The following is a 19,836-nucleotide window of genomic DNA, read 5'->3' on the forward strand; positions in this document are numbered from 1 at the left end:
ACGTCCATTAGGGAATAGTTATTGGTTATAATTAATTTTTTAATTATGTCTTATGCAGGATCACCCCTTCTATTGGCATCCTCTTCTCGTGCTATAGCAACCATACGTAACATAAGCACAGAGAGTACTTTATCCAATGGATCCATGAACCCTCTTTGCATCCATTTTGGTATAGTTGTTCGAGCATGTGAAAAACCAAGCTTTTGTAATATATAATCTACGCCATAAGGCTCAATACTTTTTCCTCCCCATGATAATAATCTAAAATAAATTAAAATAAGTAAGACTTTTCTAAAATCTATAAATAAACTTTTTGCTATTCTATTACCGAACAGTTGGTTCTAAATGCCAAGTAGTACAATTATAATCCCTCCAATCATTAGTAAATGATTGATGAGTTTCCATGGTAGGTAAGCTTGAGTTACCACTATTAGATGTATCTGGACTTTGTGGTCGATTAGCCATAGAAGACTAAAATAAAAAAAGAAATTAGTTAGTGGAATACGATAAAATTGTAATATGTACTGCCACTTACTACTTTATCTTTTTCCAAAATATAAGATGTAATGAGATCATGCAGAAAGAAAAAAGCTTCCGCATCTACAGTAACGAAAATATGGTCTTCAAACTCTGTGATAAAACTACACTCGATAGTAGGTTTAATATCACATGGTGAGGGTAACTTAACGGGTTGGGTATGGTCAGTCTTGAGATTTAACTGTAAAGTAGGTAATGCAAATATGACTTCTCGTGTATGCGTAAGATTTTCTTGTGGCTTAGGTGTACGTGAACGTGGTGCTAACTCAGTTGTATCTTGTTTCTCGCGATCCAAAGTCGGAAAACGGTCCACTTCTACACATTTTATAGAAAATACTTAATGAAACACAAAGTAAATAAGCATAACCAAAATATTATTACCATCTATTTCACTCATTGCAAATGCATAGTTAAACCATTCTTGGATAGTTTTGAACTGAGGTGGAAACAAAACATTACGGCTAAATTTACACACAGTTGCCATACTGTGTTGAGGTCTAACAGTACCTTCCATACCCAAGCCAAAGGTAAGATTTTGTACAATATGAATATCCAAGTCATCTCTACATAATGGTCCAGAATCTAAGTATAAAAAATTGTAAGTTTCATTCATATTAAATAAAAATTCTTATAAAGTACTATGTTTGAAAGCTATTACCTCCAAAATTAAATATTTCATGTGCTTCGGTAGCAAATGATATACATGGTTCTTTTAAAGAAAACAGTGCCCAGGACTTAGATTTAAAATTAATACCATGGAAGCATGCTAAAGATATATTGACACCATGTAAATCCATTTTTCCTCCTAAAACAGTACCCCAATGCGGCAAAGGATATTTTAATGTGGATAATCGTAGTCCAGACACAGCTTCTAATGCTCGTTGCCAATGCCGATGATGGTGTTTACATTCATCTGGACTCAGATCTAAAAATAAAAATGTTAAATTTAAATTCATTTTATAGTAAGTAATACATACTTTCTGGACTAGAGGTTGATGTTAATATGCGTCTTCTAACTGCTTTCTTTTTAGAACTTTTTTCATTACTAATAGATTCTCTAGGATCTTGAAGACTTGAGAAAACTCTTTTACTAGATTTAAACTGCTGGGAAAAGAATTCTTCCAGCTTATAATACATTTTCATAATATCTGAAGATGTGCTTTTAGAAATCATCAATTGCAATTGGTCCCAACCAAGGTCACCATGCATAAACACAATTCCTGGTCTTTTACTAGAGTCATGTGCACTATCAGTAGGCATGGCCTTGCTCAGAACTTTCCATTCATCTTTTAAAACTACTTCAAGGGAGCTTACTCGAGACATTAGAACTGCTGTACCCATATAATCTAAACGTAGTTCAAGGGCTGATAATTTTAAACCACCAGTATGACGAGGTTCTGATCCTGGATCTTCTCTGATCAACACTATAAACAAAATAATTAAAAATAAGATCAAAAAAAAAAAATTGTTTATACCAATCATACCATAAGTGTTGATTTTATTTAATTCAATTGTGCCACCCACAATACCACCTTTGGCATCTAGTCCAGAACCACCAAGACCTAATCCAATATGCATATTCTTATGACCGGTACTACCAATGGATAATCGACCTTCAGAATGAAATTGTTTGGACAACCAACTACACAAAAATAACAATCAGAAGAACAAAATATAAATTGTTTATGAACAATTAAATATACTTACGTAACATTACCCATTACATTTCCCATATTCATATGTACATTAAGTCTCTTAAAATTCACAGCAAATATTACTAGTGTTTCCCAAGCTGCTGCGCCAACACTACTTGATTTTTGGTCAGGACTTGAATCATGACTTGAATTCATTTTTTTCTTTTCAAAAGGTAGCTGTTTATCACCTTTAATATTTAAATAAAGTTTATCACGGCTAGGTTTTGCCTTAGCATCAGAAGCAACATTTCCATATCTACAATAAAATATTAATAGTAATAATAATAAAAATTAAATAGATATTTAATATTAATAACTAACGAATCTTCAGGTTCCATGCTATTACTATGGTCACTATACACGCTGCTTGGAACAGTTCTGGTAAGATCCCCTAAGAATAGTCTGCGCACAATGCTACGTCTATACCAAGCGCGAGGAAAAGCTAAAATTTCAGTCAAACGTCTCATATCATACTTGAATGAAGCTGATCCAATATCCACAATGGCTAAAAAGAAAAAACAATAATTAAAAAATAAAAGCACCAGATAATATTTAAATACTTACTAGAGAATCGAATAGTAGCATGACTTTGATCAGATGTAGTCTTAGGTCCAGGTACAGATTCAAAATTAAGCTTACGACTCCTTGATAAATGAAATTTAATAAACTCAACATTAACACTTAAAGAATCTTTACGTTCACCATCAGCTAATGGTGACCATGCATGAGTATGAGACTCTTTAAGATTGGCTGCTATTAAATTAAAAAATTAAATAATTATATATTTTTTTTAATAAATCTAAAATATTTATTTACATGATTTCTTCCCTCCATATGGATGAAAAATATACATTGAAAAATCTGCCATCACTCCAGTGATACTTAAACCTCCAACTGCAACTGGCAAACTATTGGAGTCTTCGTAATAATCTTCAAGTCTAATATCAAGACATAATATAAATATTTTTATTTATTTTTTTTTTTTTTTAATAAGAATTATTTAGTTACTCATTAGAAGAATCAGTTCTTTTAGAAGAAAACACAATATCCAATGATGGCAGTTTTAACATACATTCGACTCGAGATACAGGTAAACAAGAAAATCTAAATGTTGATGTTTGAACATGAAGATACACAATTACATCAACAGGGAATGAAGTATAAGCATATTGTCCAGGTGTCAAATACGGTGCAAATAAATCATCATCATTATCTGTAGCAAACATAGTGTCAAATGTACCTAAAATAAAATTGAATATAATGAAATTTTTATTCAAACACCACATTATACAATAGATGCACGGATTAAAATATAAAAATACCGGTATCAACAAATTGTTGTGCAGGTATTGGTGCCAAAGTCTGTTCAAGAAACTCAAGTATGTGTGGAGATATAATAGTTTCTTCTGGTATGCTTTGGAGTGTAGCCCAACAGTAAAGACTAGCTTTTTTTGTACTTGTTTTCCTACTAATTACCCCACTTGAGTCTATTGAGTACATAAGAGACTGGCCTTCATCAGAGACCATTTTTGACTCATAATGCACTTTAAAATCCAGACCAGGAATATGAAATATTGTTAGTTCTGATAGTTGAGATAGAGTATTTGTGACTGTCTGGTGGTGTCTTAATCGAGAGCTTGATGTACTATTTGCACCTAATTTATCTTTATAAGAACGTCTAGGTAAATTTGGACTACCTGGTACATATTCAAATACACCACCAGAACAACTACGTTCTTTTTTCATTCTTGACATCCTAAAATGTAGATTACAATAAATATCACATAATTTCTAGAAACTTAATAATAGTACTTACAATTTAATTTCATCTTCTTTAACAGAATCCTTTGTATGTAATACACATTTTCCACTATTAATAAAAACTTTTACATCAAGTTCAAAATCAATATTAGGTTCTTGTGGTTTTTGAGTAGCACCAGTTAAGAAAAGTGGGTTAACTAAGAAGTCATCCCTATTAAAAAACAATAGTATTCAACTATAAAAATAAAATGCAATAATTTTAAGATTAAATTTACCTAGAATCCATTTGCCTGCCATAATCTGTATTTGGCCAACTATCATCACCTTCTGTAGTTAAACTCTGTTCAGAACTAGCACTAGGTAATGAACTTTGCCGGAATATTTCTTTAGTATTACTGAATGTTACATGACCAGGATGTGTTACCTTAAATGATGTTGAACGTTGTGGTCCTGCTTGAGGAGAATTTTCTACACTACTTAAGCTAGTCACTTCATCAGGACTAAAATAAATATTTTCTACATTATAAAAACTAGTTTATATAACATTTTTAAATTTTATTTTTTTTTACCTCTGAGTTTCTTTGAATTCTGCTACCTCTTGGGTAGGAGAAACAATAAATGACTTTGACCTATACGTAGAACTTTTGTTGCTAAGTCCAAATTTGCCTTTTAAAGTCGATTTACCTTTAACACTTTGTCTTCTTAATTTCTGAATCATATCCCTGGAAATGTATTTATTTAATATCAAATAGTTGACAATAATTACTAACCAATCTAACCTTCTAAACCCTTTGAAGACCATTGCTTCCAGTTCACGTAATCGTTTTACTTCATGTTCAATGGTTCCTTGAGATGCTCCCAAGGAACGCAGATCATTTATGGCTTTGGCTTGTTCATACATTTCTTTTTCAATAATTTTCGACCGAGTCTTAGCATTCATAGTGGGATCAATAGCTAAAGACGATAATATATCACCCTCCATATTTGATTTGTGTCTAATTATATCACTATCTTGTGATATAGGATCACTGTCTGATAATGGATCATCAGCATCTTGTACCCCGGTCAAAGCAGTTAACGTATGTCCCAATGCACTAAGTTGTTTACCTATATTTACATCTAAATGCATGTCAACACCTTCCATTTGCCACTTCACATTTAAGAACCATTTCGCATTTTCTATAAAATTACATAGAAACATTATATGTTAAATAATGAAAAATTAAAAAAACATTAAACTATTTATAAATTTATACCTGTAACAGAATCTAACTTTTGAGAAGTTGTACGGCTACATACTTCATATGTTCCTTCTGACACAATGCATAAATTCATGGCAGTTGACACAAGTTCATTGGTTATATCAGGTTTCCAATCATCCAGAGATGAATCAAAATCATCAGCAAATCTCAAACATAATCCAATAAAACGACCCTTACTGACCAAGGATCCAGAACTACAGGCTGATATACTAGTTGATTCTAACGTAACAACTACAGCAGAGCATGACTCAAAGTCCATAAAAATTGATCGATTTAAACCCCATGTAGTCTTAAAAATAAATAAACTGTCAAAAAAAAATTTTTAAAATATATTAATATAAATAATTACTCACTTGGGGGAGAGGATTCAATGGCACACAAATTCCCATATCCTCCACAGTCAATTGTAAGAAAATAGTTCCCAGATTTGGAGACACCGATATTTTATCAGCTGGCGATTTTTCTGATGAAGGTTGAGTTGCTGTTAATACTTCTTTATTTAAACTTGCCCTTTGTTCATTCCAATATTCATAAGCATTTTTATAATTCAACCATACAAGTATTGCCTTATCCACAGCCATAGGTTGTATATAAATTAAAGGTCTCCGCAAAGTGATAAGTATTACTTCTTTGTCTTCTCCTTCACCTACCATTTCTCCTTGGAAAGCATTTCGTAACTCTAGAAATTAAAGAAAATGTCCCATAAAATTCTAAATAAATCATAAACTAAGAAAAACTTACCTATTCTAGTTTTGAAGAAAGCAAAACTTTGAAATTCAGGATCAGCTTCTTCAAATAATGGATTTCGAATAACCTGGCCAAGAGATAGGTTTACATCAATATGGGCTTTGACAAAAATTTTAACTTGTTCAGATGTCTGATATGATGAGCCAGATACATTCTGAACTCGATTTGATAGTTGAAAATCTGCTGAACCTGTTTCCAAACGAACAGCACAATTTGTTGGTGTTGTTGCAGTAAGTTCTATACGCTATAATAATAAAAATATAATATTAAATTAATTAGATTTTTAGCTGAACATATTTTGAAAAAAAGTACCCTCATTTTGACTGTCAATGAAAATAGAATCCTCTTTACAGGAGCAGAACGATTAGTATCATTGTCTTCTAACCATAAAGGAACAGGTTTTTCTCCTCCATAAACTTTTTGAACTACTTCATTAACTTCCTAATTAAGTAATATTTTAAACTATAAATATTCAACTAAATCATGGAATAACTTATAATTTACTTTCATAAAAACTTTTTGAACAAAAACTAAATGATTTAACAAATCTGTTGTAAGTGACTGTTCAAATACTCCAATATCAGCCACAGCACTTAAATAATTTCCTTGGCGTAAAACAGCACCATCTAAACAATTCACCAAACACCAATAAATAAATAATTTGGTATTTGCAAATAATCAAGAATATTGAACATTTTACCTGTTCCAGAAAACTGATTCTCTCCTGTTTTTAAACCGCCATCTAGTATGTATTCAGCTGATACATGAACTTTAGGAAGTTCTAAGCTTGCTTCTGATGGTAAATTTGTCTCGGTTACCTAATTATTTTAATATATTACAAGTAAATAATAAGTAAACATTAATTTAAAATCAAACCGGAATTTTAGTTGAAAATGACAAAGTATGTTGAGGCAAATCAATAATGAACTTTGCTTTATTTCCAGTATATCCAGTGCTGGTTACTTGATCCATTTTATATTGAGCTCGTAAAGAAGGCAACAAGGCAGCAGTGACAGTTAAACACTAAAAAAATTATATATATTTATAATTAATATTTATTTAGATGTTATTGATAATATTAATAACTTAATATTACTTGAATAACAGCAGTAAAATGCATGACCAATGGCTGAAGCAAGACATTGTGTTCTGAGACAGGCGGCTTAATCACTCCTTCCTTATATACTCTTTGTACCATTGGACTTTGTTGAGTGGCCATACTGGATGGACCAACAGATCCTTGTACATCACTTTCATCAATTGTAGGAACACGGCCCATTCGACTAGATGTCCGAGCCACTCTAAGCTCCTAAACAAAAATTTAAATAAATAATAATAAATAACAATTGGTTTAGTATTAACTAAGAATATTAACTTGTAAAGTGGACGATAGCTGCTTGCTTCCTCTAGTCATCATCCCATGAAGAGCAACAGGATGTTGAGGAATATCAATATTGACAACACCAATGGTTAGCAAACCAGAATTTTGATCTTTTGCTCGACGACTCATACTTGAATATAAAGTCTGTGATTTACCTACAGTTATCTTAACAACCGTCTGTTGATTGGGTGCAACACCTTCTAAGAGAACTATCATAGTACGACCTATATGTCCAGTCAAAGAACATTCTAAGCTTGGAGGTCGTGTTTTCTTACGAAAAGTTGAACTAGTATGTAAATTAGTAATTTCTGCTTCTAATTTTAAACCACTTAACGTCGCTAATAATTTAGTTCGATGAATTCGAACTACTACAAATACCATAAGTCTAGTACGTTCTTCTTTTGATATTCCTAAAATAATTTATTTTTATTTTTTTATTACGATAATACAAAAATTAAAAACATTTTAATCAAATAAAAATATTTAAGCAATTTACTTAGGTTTGGTTGTGAAATTGGTGGTACTGGAGTACTTGTAGATCCATCTTTATCAATATCATCACAGGACTTAGCTTCTGATAATATATCATATTTTCTAGTACCCTTATATCCTTCTGATACATCTACACCAAGTGATATCCTCTGAGTTACTGTTTTTGTTTCTGGCATCGTAGCATATAACTCTAATAAATGGTAAACAGTCTTCCAACATCTAGGAGTCATTAAAACAATATTTGAATCTACTTCATCGATGGGCTTCATTGGTGTGATACGTTCAAATTCTGATAAGCTTGGAGTCAAACATTCATTGACCACTGGAGTTTCATTTAAATTCATGTAACCTTTTACACTTTTACCAGTGGATCTTAATTTTTGTGCTAGTGTTTGATGTTTTGAACGTATCGATGGGGAAGGTGATACAATAGGTTTTAGTTCACTAGCTGAACGAGGTATGAATCGTTTGATTGGCGGTGGAGTAGGTACTGGTACTTCTGATTGGTCTAAAATTGTCATGTTTTAAATATAATTGAAATAAAGTAAAATTATATTAACTTGCCTGATTGAGATGTTGGTGGTTTGGCATTATTGCGTGAAACATATTGATGAGGCTGTTGTTCACGTAGTTCAGTTTGTGTATCTTTTACATTTTGATACATATTGGTTATTTGATTAAGAAGTCTTAATAGTGGCATATTAACCTGCAAAATTGTTGACATAATAATTACCGTATTATTTGTTCATTTAAATTTTCCAATAGAAACATTAAAGCTAGTATTAATAATCTTTGGTAGCAATACTAAATTCAATTTTATAATGTTTTACTACATCTAATACACAATTTGTAAGTGATTTTACCTGCTGAGATATATATCTAACAGAAACACAAATGTTAAACGATGTGTTTGAATGTTTCTTTAACTGACCTCGAGACAAATATAACATATTACGTCTCTGTCTACGAATATCATCAACAACTGTCATATCCGCAGAACGTCGTACATCACATTCAATATTAACACGATCACATAAAAACGCTGGAACTTCAGGTAATAAATCTAACCATGGAGTTTCTGAAATTAAAAACAAATGTATTATTGTCATCATTTAGATCCAATAAATATTTTATGTATTATACCATACCTGGTTTATTTTTATTTTTAAATGATTTTGATTTCTTCCCAGTTTCTGGAAGTTTCCCATGCTCACTAACAACAATGTCAATACGCATTGTTTCAAGACTACCTACAAGTGATAAATTGGACCCCCAAGAATCAAGAGCTGCAATACCATTGTTTCCTGAGTATCAAAGTAAAATACTGTATTATTATATTTTAAAATTATAATACATATAGTATACATTTTAATTAATTTTATTTTTAAGAATCAACTTAGTTTTGCTTTAAACTTTTTACTATAATACTTAACTCCTAAGTAAATAATTATGAACCTTATAAATTAAATAAATCTATAGTATAAATGATAAATGTATGTAAACCTATGAAAAAATTGTTAAAACATCAATTTAAACAATACTATTTTTTTTTTTAGATATACTGAACATGAATTTTTATTTTCAAATATAAGTATGTATGAACATAATATAAAATAATTACCTGAATTAGGGTTAACCATTTGTTGAGGCATAACACCAAGACTAGACAGTAATGGTTCAAAAATAAGGTGAGCATCCAAAAGTCGCAATGAATCGTACTTTGGAAATATATTAAATCTTACTGAATCTGATTCAGCAATATCCGCTGATGATTGATTAACAGATGAATTTGGTGCATTCTTTGAGTCAGAGACACGCAATGGTCCTTTACGTAATCGCTAAATTATTAAAAATAAAAATAAATATTTTTTCAGAGTTAAATTAATTACACAATTATAATATATACTCACCCAAGTTCTTAATTTTTTGGTTTTGACCAACCTATTGGGTACTCGAGGTTCAGGATTGATGAAATCTTGTTTTGCCATCCAAGTATAAAGATCTTCATTTCTGTCTGATTTTTGAGGAGATAAATTTATACCTTCCACACTGCAAGTTGAATTTTCCCCCTCGACTGGAACTTGATAGCTATTGTCACCCAGTGGAACATCAACAATGTTCTTGTATGTGTGCTGTACTGTATCATCCAATATTGGAAACATAACACTAGCTCTAGAAGAAGCTGGCATTTGTGTAGGCAATAGAGATTTATTGTTTTTATGTTGATCACAGGATGAATTATGTGAACTCATTGCAACACTGTCATTTGGCTGATCTGTTATACCAGACGGAGAAAATGGATCATAATAATGAGACTCGTTACCGTAATTCCCTTTTGTCCCTATTTTAAATAATGAATTACAATTATGGAATTTTTAAAATTACTTTAAAATATATTCAAATCTATAACAAAAATATATGCAAGCGATAGAAAAAAAACATTTAAGTATGACTTTTTTAACATTTTCAATAAGTAAAATGCATTCAAAATATAATAAATAATAATTAAAATAACTAAATAAAAGACATATTTTTTTCAAAAAGCAAACATACTTCAAGACATGTTATAAGACACACACAATTTCAAAACAGTTTTATAAGCAAAAAATGTTATTATTTAAATATATATAATATATATATACATAAATTAGCTTCACTCAACTAAACTTTACACACACAAAATGTAGGTTAGTACCAATATTAATAACTAATATTAATAAACATTAGCATTCAATTTTAATGATACATTTTAAATTTATATAAGTAAAATACAATTTACTATAATAATAAGCATGCATTATACATTATAATAGTAAAAATAAGGATAGTTATGAATAAAAGCACCATGCAGAAATAGATAAACTATTTTGTTTTGAATAATTGAACTAATTTGTTAACATTTACATGTCATACCACATTTGCTCGTGTGTGATTTGAGTACCCGTTGTAACGTAGACACGTGCGAATGACGTTCGCTGGTCAGCAGCATAGCACACTCATCGGTTATTCCTTCTCCGCCTTCTTCCCCAGAAGCCTCCCCATCCTTTAGCATATGACCAAAAAATACATATTTACAAATGGTACCCGGGCAAATGATTACAAATAAATGTAATTATTTCCAGATTATATATATATTTATATTTATATATTTATATAGTACATATCATATAAATGCACATTACTAATATTAGTGATCCATTAAGCACCCATAATAACACTAAAAATGACAATGAATACATTTATTATACAATGAAACTTGATGACCCATATGAAAGCATTACACCAAATGTTTTAAAGTTAGAAAAATCAATGATATGCGCAAATAATTGGATATTATTGTTTTGCTTACATATAATTAAATCGGGGTTGTATGATGTATTTGCACTTCGACGTGGATTTATATAGCCACGGTCATAAAACACCTGTTTTGGAAAATGATACTAATTTTGTTTAAATTAAATAATAAAAATATCCCGAATATCCATGTCGAACTTTTTTATCATTTTTATTATTAATTTCTAAATCAAATTAAATTTATATCATACCTCTTCAGCATCTGAAACTGCAAAAGTTACGTTCAATGGTTTTAAATTATGATGTCTACTCTTGAAGTTGTGTTCAAGTAATAATGGAGTATACAAAATGTTTTTCCACTGGCGACTTAAAACAATAACACCCTATGTAACAATAATAAATCATCAAAATTAATCTTCTTTGAATTTTTCAAAATTTGTATGTATAAAACACTTACTTGTCTTAAAATTGATAAATTAGGTAAAAATGGATCTTTTAAATTAGCATCAATGGCTACATCACTCTGAAGAAGATATTTTTGCAATATATTACATAATTGACAGGAAGGATCTTCTTGTAAAGTTTTGGCCAAAGGTGTAGTATGCCTATATCGACTCTAACAAAAAAAAATGAAGAAACAGTTTCAATATTATGAGTAAAACAATTATGATATCAAAATAGTTTAACATAGAAATATAAACCTTGTATACAACACACAAAAGATATACTAAATTATATTTACCTTTAAAGGTATATGAAGACTTTGTACATCTAATGTTTCAGCCATTAAACAAGTTACAACTGCTGTACATCGTCTGTATCTAGTACGTAGCATGTGCACAAGACGCATAGCCAAACGATTACTAGGATTCATCCATGCATTAATAGCTGGTGATGCTGTACTAAGTAAATTCCAGTCGTGTCTACACATATAACATAATTAAATACGTATTTTATAAGTTATAAATTATAACTAATATACATTTATAACTATACCTTGTATAGTCTATTTTACGAGTGATTGGTGTTAATGGAGGTGCAGCAAAATTAAACCAAACTTGACATACTTCCATAACACAAGATGATGCGTTTTTATCAATTCCTACTTTTACCACAGTGCCCTCACTATAAAATAAAGATAATACATTTCAACATAAATTCAATAAAACAAAAAATAAAATAAAAAATATCATACATTGTATCTTCATTATTAACATTGGTTTCAGAAGGAGTTTTAACTTGTTTAGGTGTAGCCATTGGTGTTGAATTACCACCAATATCTTGTTTGCTAGAAGCTAAAAATAATATAAATTAAACATAAATGTTGTGAACAATTATAACTTTCATTCTTTTTCTTATACTTTAAGCAAAATTCTAACTTTACATTGCTAAATTACTAAAATAAACTAAACAGCATTGATCTAATTTCAGATACAGAATTTTCAGTTTTGTAATAGAATAGTTTTTGATAGTAAAATAAGACATTAAAAATGTAAAAAAAATTTTAAATTAACAATAATTTTTAATTATTATTATTAAATATTTACTGATAATCATCCAATATGTTAAAAATCATAACACTAACCATTTGCTTTTGATTCAGGGTTGTCGTCCATTTTAGTACGAATTTCAGAATGTGAGACTTTTCCAGCTGTAGATTCAGGTACTGGAGAAGGTGATGGTACATCTCTAATTTCTCTATCATTCTCTTTTTCAAAGTTTGATCTTTTAACAACCTTGTGAAAAAATTAATACAGTTGAAATAAACATGAAGTGTTTGATTTATTACACAAAAACTAACTTTAAAAGAAATTCCTTCAAAACCACATTCCATCATAATAAAACCCATTTTTTCATCTGAAATATTGGTTAGTAATATTTCATCATTATCGCTATTCCCATTGTTCTGAACCTCTATAGATTTTACTTGAGAACAAGTTTTAAACATAACTTTTGAACAATGGCTAGGTATAGCTGTTATGACTGCATCCTTCAATATTGAACACTCATTATGCAATCTACGTAATTGAGCATGAGCTCTATCTAAAAAGGAATTACAACATTAAATGGTGACATAGCTTACGGTTAAATATGTTAACTTTACGAAATCTAATAATACACATAAAACATATACTAAAATTATGTTATTAAGCATTACCACCCTATGAAATAGCAAAATATACAAAACTAAATTTACTAGTTAAAAGTATTTTATGTAAAGGAATAGATAACACAAGATGATTATTTAATCAATTAAATAATTATTTTAATATTAAAAAAAAAATCAATATTTACTTATGTGTAATGTGATAACAGTTTCTTCCTGTTGTTTTTCAGATGTCTCAATATATACTGGTTCACCGTGAGTACTTTCAGGGTCAACTTCTGATGTAATATTTAATCCAAGTAAAAAAGCTTTACCAGCTGCTCTACTCAAAACCCCTTTTTTCTGACCACTAGGTGCTACAGCTGGAGGATGATATGTTTGTACAATTTCTCTTGCCTAAAAAAAAAATTAATATTTTGATATTAAATAAGAACATTTCAAAAAAATCTAATATATACTTTAAGAAACTAATTTTTTGAACTTGCAATGTACCATAAAATAAATATTAACTACAATTTGAACTATTTTAATAAATAAGATACACAAAAAAATTCAAATAAATATCTAATATACAGGAGCGTACACAAAAAATATTTGAAGGAGTCGAGGTTTAGGTTGTGCATTTTCATACTTATATAATTTATAAACCACTTTTATTCTATAAAAAAATATTTAATAATTTGCCTGAATTTCCGGTTGAAGGGGGTTGAACCCCTAAACCCCTCATCATATGTATGTGCATGCTAATAAATATTATAAAAACTCTGTTTTTCATACATTTAGTCGTGTATTATCAAATGTTATCAAATATTATCAAATATTATCAAATGTTAGATTATATACCACTAAAACTATTGCAATATGAGGTTGAAGCTTATTAAAATTATTTTTAAAATAAGCTTAAAAATTTAAATAATTATTGCTAAATTTAGAAATATCTAACAAAAATTAATATTTTTAGTTGGTCGTATTATTGATATTAATATAACAAAATTACACAAAAATTAAACTTAAAATAAATTTGAAAAAAATTATATAAGACATCATCATTCTTAAGATATACATATAATGAATACTAACTTGTTTACTAAAATGAAACTTAGTTGTAAGTTCTTCGAAGCAAATAGCTAATAATGATACACATGTTAAGTCTCTGATATTATCTAAAGCTGAAAATGATATAACTTCTTCAACAATAGAGGCTTGTAGAACACAAATGTTTATCTGAAATATTAATTTAATAGTTAGTTTTAAATATTATACTTAGTTTATTACAATTAAGTCCTCTCTAAAATTAAAATATAATGTAACATTAACTTAATACTAAAAGCATATGTACAAGTATTAATGAAAACTGGAATAAATCTCAATAAATTGAGTATTAACTAAGTTTAAGACGCAAACAATAATTTAGAAACTTACTTTTGGTAAAATTACAGTTCCTTGTATTTGTGAAGCAATAAACTCTTCATAAATGCGATTCGGTTGTTGTAAATCTAGTGGAGCATCTTTGTTTACATTTGTTTTTACTCTTTCCACTGTGCTTCTTTTACTTCCTCCACCTTGCATTTGACTTAAATATTTATCACGTTTAAGTATATTAGCAGCTTCAACACGACTAATACAACTTGAATGCAAATGGTTTAAGACAGTAAGTGGGTGAAGATTACTAAATGTTGGAATTAAACTATCAACAAATCTGTAAAATATAAATAAATTGTAAAACTGTTAAACATTTTTTAAATAATTGTATTATTTTGTTACAAACTTTTGTAGTGATTCTAATGCTAATGGGGTTACCATTAAATCAATATCTCCTTTAAGTTTAATAACAACAGTTGTTCTAGTGCCTGTTTCACTCCTTAATGATACCATTTCCTCTTCACAATCTGAATAATAAATTTTATTACACATATTACTAATATACATTAAATAATAAATAATTTTAATTAATTAAAATATAATTATTAATGTATACCAATTTCAAATGTTTCTTTCGCATTCTGAGTAAAATCAAACTGTGATTGATCCCATGTATACTTTTTAGAGGTATGTGTTGATGCTGTAAGTGGACTAGGTTCCTTCTCTTTAATATCAGTTCTAGACACCATTTTTAAGCTTGTAAAACCTTCAGTTGTAGTTTCAAATTTAGGTAAAAATCTACTACCTGTAAAGTTGTGTTTTAGTATGTTACTATACTTTCATAAATACAAGAATTATAGACTAACCAATAAATACAAGACGATCATCTACAGTGGGCTGATAAATTGGAACAGTAAACACATCAGAACCTGCTGGTAATGATGTTTGAGACCAATTTGTACAGCTCGTTTGTGACAAATGATTTGTGTAGGTAGTGAGTAATAATGGAGAATCCACAATAGGCTTGTTAATATGCATATGTAAATTTACAAGTGCCAAATCTTCTTGAGATGATACAGCAGACATAAAAGATGTGCTAGAAATTGATCGAGAATCTGATGAATCTATAATCCCAGCATCATTTTCCTAAAAATTAGATTTTAAGAATTATAATTGTAATACTTAAGAAATAATAAATTAATACTATTATTTGTTTTAATATAAACATACATTTTCAATTAAATGTTTAGATTTTAAGAATGGACTTTGAGTTATATCTCTGCTCATATCTACAGCAAGTAATGTTTTTTCATCATCAGCTAAATCACACTATACAACAACACAAATATTAAAAAATATATTTTATGAAAATTAATTAGATTTTACTTCTAAGGTATCTATATTTATTATTGTATGGTCTTGAAGGTTAACTGATGAATCATTAAGAACTGGAATATTGCTTAATACAGCTGGACTGTTTGATATCATTGTAGTTTCACTTCCAAAATGATTCCTTAAACATAACATTCATTAAAGATTTATGATTCTGTTTGTTAATTTAGATACTAACTTGATAAATGATTCCATTGGACCAATACCACTGTTATTTAAAGAACTTTTTAATGAAGAACACCGGGTTGAACCTAATGGAATTCGTTCAGTACTTTTTAGGCTACTAGTTAAAGTAAGATCTTCCTCAGCTGAGAAAAACACTTCAGATGGATTATCACTAGTTATTGATATTGTTCGTGAATATGGATGTTTTGAACTGGTCTGATGCAAGGAATCAGTATTAGCAGCAGTACTCTATACACATCATATAAGATATAACAGTTAAATAAAGCCCGATTTAAAAAGTTTAAAAAATTCCGGTCACTCTCACCCAGCTATTTGGGACAAATAAAAATACGTACTGAATTACTCTGTGCACCAGATATAAGTGCATTATACTGTAGGGCTGTTGTATTAAAATAGTCAACAGCAAGTCTAGAGTCTGAGACACTATACTTTGGACAAGCACCATTGTCTACAGCTAGTGTATTTTCGGGTACACTCAGTATAGACCTAGTGGTATTAAATCTGAGAGGTGATGGTGGTCGTGAATCCATTTTAAGTATAGGGGTTGGACTGGCATCGATTAGACGCGAATATGGCACTTCGCGACTTATTGTTTGTATTCCATTTAGTCTAAAAAATGAATAATAAGCGATATTTTGCTTTTTGTATTGCTAAAAAAAGTTCCAAACAAACCTGCTGGCAGCAGATGAATACGAGAAACGTCTAGATAATGGGTGTGTAGGCAAAGGAGAAGGTATATCTTCACTGTCTATTGTATATGGTAAATTTGTTGGGGCATTAGGACTGCTCTTGCTTCCCTCAGATTGATCTTGGTACATCTAACAGGAACCGATTACATAATTTTATTAAAAAGCATGTAGTTTTATTTTATTATTTTAAAAAAATAGTTATTAATTCTGTTTAATTATAGAAGATAGCATTCTTTGTTAAAAGCATAAAATATGGGACATTTCAGGTCCCAAACAGCTGGATTCGTACAAAGCAATTAATATACATATATACACCATCTATTTGATTTAATGCATTCAAAATACTATAAGTATATATAAATTATTTATGTAAGATAGTATAAAATTTAAATATAATTTGAATAATTTCTAATACTATGTTGAATAAAACTGGTGACATAGCATCACTCTGCCTTAGTTCAGTTGTCACTTGTACCGTTTTCGATAAGGTATGTCCTACTTTTACCTTAGTATTAGTACTTAGTAGTAAATTAATAATTATTATTTAATAATTATTGTTACTCATAAGTGAGTATAAATGCATTGGAGACTAGGTACTCTTTCACTCGCACGTGCACGCATGTTACATATGCGACAGCTGTTTAAGGTATAAAACTATAAACTATAAAATATAACATTTAACATTTATTATTTTTATTTACAATATATAGGTTGATCGGACCTAGTATTACATCATTGTAAGTAGCTCATTAGAAATTCTTATTTTATTAATATTCACATATTCTATACACCCACTTTTTTTAATTTTTAATTTGTTCATAGAGCACAGATATGTCATATGAAGAGGAAAGTATAGAAAAAAAATAAAAATAAAATTCACACAGAATAAATCATACCAAAAGGACATGGTGGATTTTTTTATTTTAATTAATTTACTTTATATTCATATTTATGATATTTTTAATTTTAAAATAATAATTTAAAAAAATTGATCTCTACTTTGTTTTTTTTATTACATGTCATATTTTTGATAAGTTATTGATACCGATATGTTGAATTTTCGATATATACCTAGGTATGCACTATGTATAAATATTAAAAAATACTAAATACTAAATAAAAATAAACTGGTTTTTCGATTTATCGATAAATTGATTTTTTAATATGTCGATATTTCGATGCCGTGATAAAATATTGGTTGTAACAATTCGATATTGATATTTAAAAATATATTGTTTGAGACCCCTAATATTTATAGTTAATAGATATGATTTCTTTGAAACATAAGTTTACATTTTGGACATATAAATTATAAGCATTAAAATTAATTTTAAAAATTATTTAAATTATATGACAAGAATAACAAAATAAGGTTTTATATTAGTGAGTGAAATATTAACAGCATTAACAAGTATTTCAGTCACACTTGGTTTAACTACCATAATTTAAATTGTTTAATTATAAAGAAATTAAAAGCTAATAATTATATTAAAGTACTCATAGTTTGAAGTTTGCTCACCTAACCTTTTATACTTATATATTTATCTTAAAATACAATTTGAATTAATTCTTTATTACCAATATATGATATAATTAGTTGTGTTGTTTACATAATTTTATATTAATATGAAAGTATTGCTCTCATGACTTTTTTTGAAACAAATAAATAAATAAGTTAGAAGTTTCTTTAAGTCAAAATAAGTAATATCATAATTATTTAAGATATCAAAAATTATTTGAAATGTATAAAATAAAATTAATACAATATCTACATTTGTTATCTTTGCATGATGTCTTAAAACATAACAAATGCATTTACTGTAAAGCATTACAATTTGTAACAAATAATAAACTGTGCATATAGCATAATAGTATAATTGTATATAACAATAAATACTATTTATAAATTATTAGATAAAAATACTAATTATAATCAATAATTAAATAAATTAATGAAACAAGAAAATCAACTGAACATCTTTATATTTTGTCACTAGTATATATTAAATATTTAGTATATATATATATACTAATATAGACTTCTTGTTTTCTAAATTCAGTAAATTTATTATAAAAAAACTGAACTGCCAATGCTACAAATATGTTTATTTTTATATGTATTTAAAATAAAAATAATAAATGTAATGCATCTTATAACAAAATTCTAAAATAATAACAAATTTAATAAACATTATACATGAGTCTTAAGCACGAAATAAAAAACAAAAATAAACTTTTTTTTACCTTGTTTACATGACGAATATTTGGCCACTGTGGAATTGGATAGTCATGAATAACAACACCACTACCAATATTATAAGGTGGTGTATGAAATATTAATTGACAATCATGTAAAATACTTTGACCAAATCCTGGATCTTTTTCACTTTCGTTTATTCTGTAAAATAATGATTTTAAGATAAAATCTATTTTAACTTAAAATTAACATTTATTGAACCTAAAAGCTGCAATATTGATGCCATCATTAATATCATTTCTTGATGGTTTGAAAAAACGTTGACCATTCAAATTACGACCAAAAAATGCACAGCCTCCAACACAACCACATTTTCCAGTTACTAAAGACCTACTGTCACTCGGCCACAAAAACCATAATCTTTTGTAACGGTCATCATGAAGTTTAAGGTATCTATAATAGGTTAGTTTTAAAATTGTATAGAATTTACAATTATATTATAATTTAAATTAAAGTATTTTTAAAATACTAATAACATACTTGTGTTGAACTAGATGGAGATTTTTATCAGAGTCAGATAATGAAGAAGCCAACTCAAGAATAAAAGGTCCTAAAGATGCAGAGCCAATTTCTAGCCAAATTTCTTGATTTTCAGTGGAGGAACCACTAATATTTCTAATAAACCATACAATAAAAAAAATAACCAGTTAAGAAACCAGTCATATCCAAAAAAAA

The 19,836-nt window shown here is 28.7% G+C and overlaps 1 protein-coding gene and 1 long non-coding RNA gene across 5 annotated transcripts; one reads left to right on the top strand and one right to left on the bottom strand.

The window, feature by feature from the left end:
- Positions 1–19,776, bottom strand: LOC112679979 (uncharacterized protein KIAA1109; the record flags this gene model as incomplete). Of its 4 annotated transcripts, none has more annotated exon segments than XM_025549937.1 (54): positions 1–261; positions 329–471; positions 536–852; positions 919–1,119; positions 1,196–1,462; positions 1,515–1,961; positions 2,022–2,179; positions 2,245–2,487; positions 2,553–2,736; positions 2,796–2,984; positions 3,048–3,169; positions 3,240–3,471; positions 3,554–3,987; positions 4,048–4,203; positions 4,268–4,492; positions 4,562–4,714; positions 4,772–5,171; positions 5,249–5,543; positions 5,608–5,933; positions 5,996–6,245; positions 6,314–6,442; positions 6,506–6,627; positions 6,702–6,819; positions 6,878–7,024; positions 7,098–7,310; positions 7,377–7,792; positions 7,879–8,382; positions 8,439–8,580; positions 8,738–8,952; positions 9,023–9,178; positions 9,496–9,712; positions 9,785–10,215; positions 10,788–10,917; positions 11,420–11,551; positions 11,626–11,784; positions 11,911–12,091; positions 12,165–12,293; positions 12,364–12,463; positions 12,754–12,904; positions 12,970–13,211; positions 13,464–13,671; positions 14,356–14,499; positions 14,698–14,974; positions 15,044–15,164; positions 15,254–15,442; positions 15,504–15,783; positions 15,868–15,966; positions 16,024–16,150; positions 16,208–16,443; positions 16,551–16,824; positions 16,888–17,033; positions 19,149–19,302; positions 19,363–19,554; positions 19,642–19,776. In XM_025549937.1, coding segments are annotated over 54 exon segments (11,569 nt in total), but the record flags the coding sequence as incomplete, so codon positions are not given.
- Positions 17,362–17,817, top strand: LOC112679980. Its single transcript, XR_003148274.1, has 3 exons — positions 17,362–17,550; positions 17,615–17,641; positions 17,727–17,817. It is a non-coding gene; the product is annotated as an uncharacterized LOC112679980 (long non-coding RNA).
- Positions 19,777–19,836: the final 60 nt, after the last annotated feature.

Source organism: Sipha flava, unplaced genomic scaffold (assembly GCF_003268045.1).
Source record: "Sipha flava isolate LNK unplaced genomic scaffold, YSA_version1 171_pilon_pilon, whole genome shotgun sequence".
Taxonomy (NCBI): domain Eukaryota; kingdom Metazoa; phylum Arthropoda; class Insecta; order Hemiptera; family Aphididae; genus Sipha; species Sipha flava.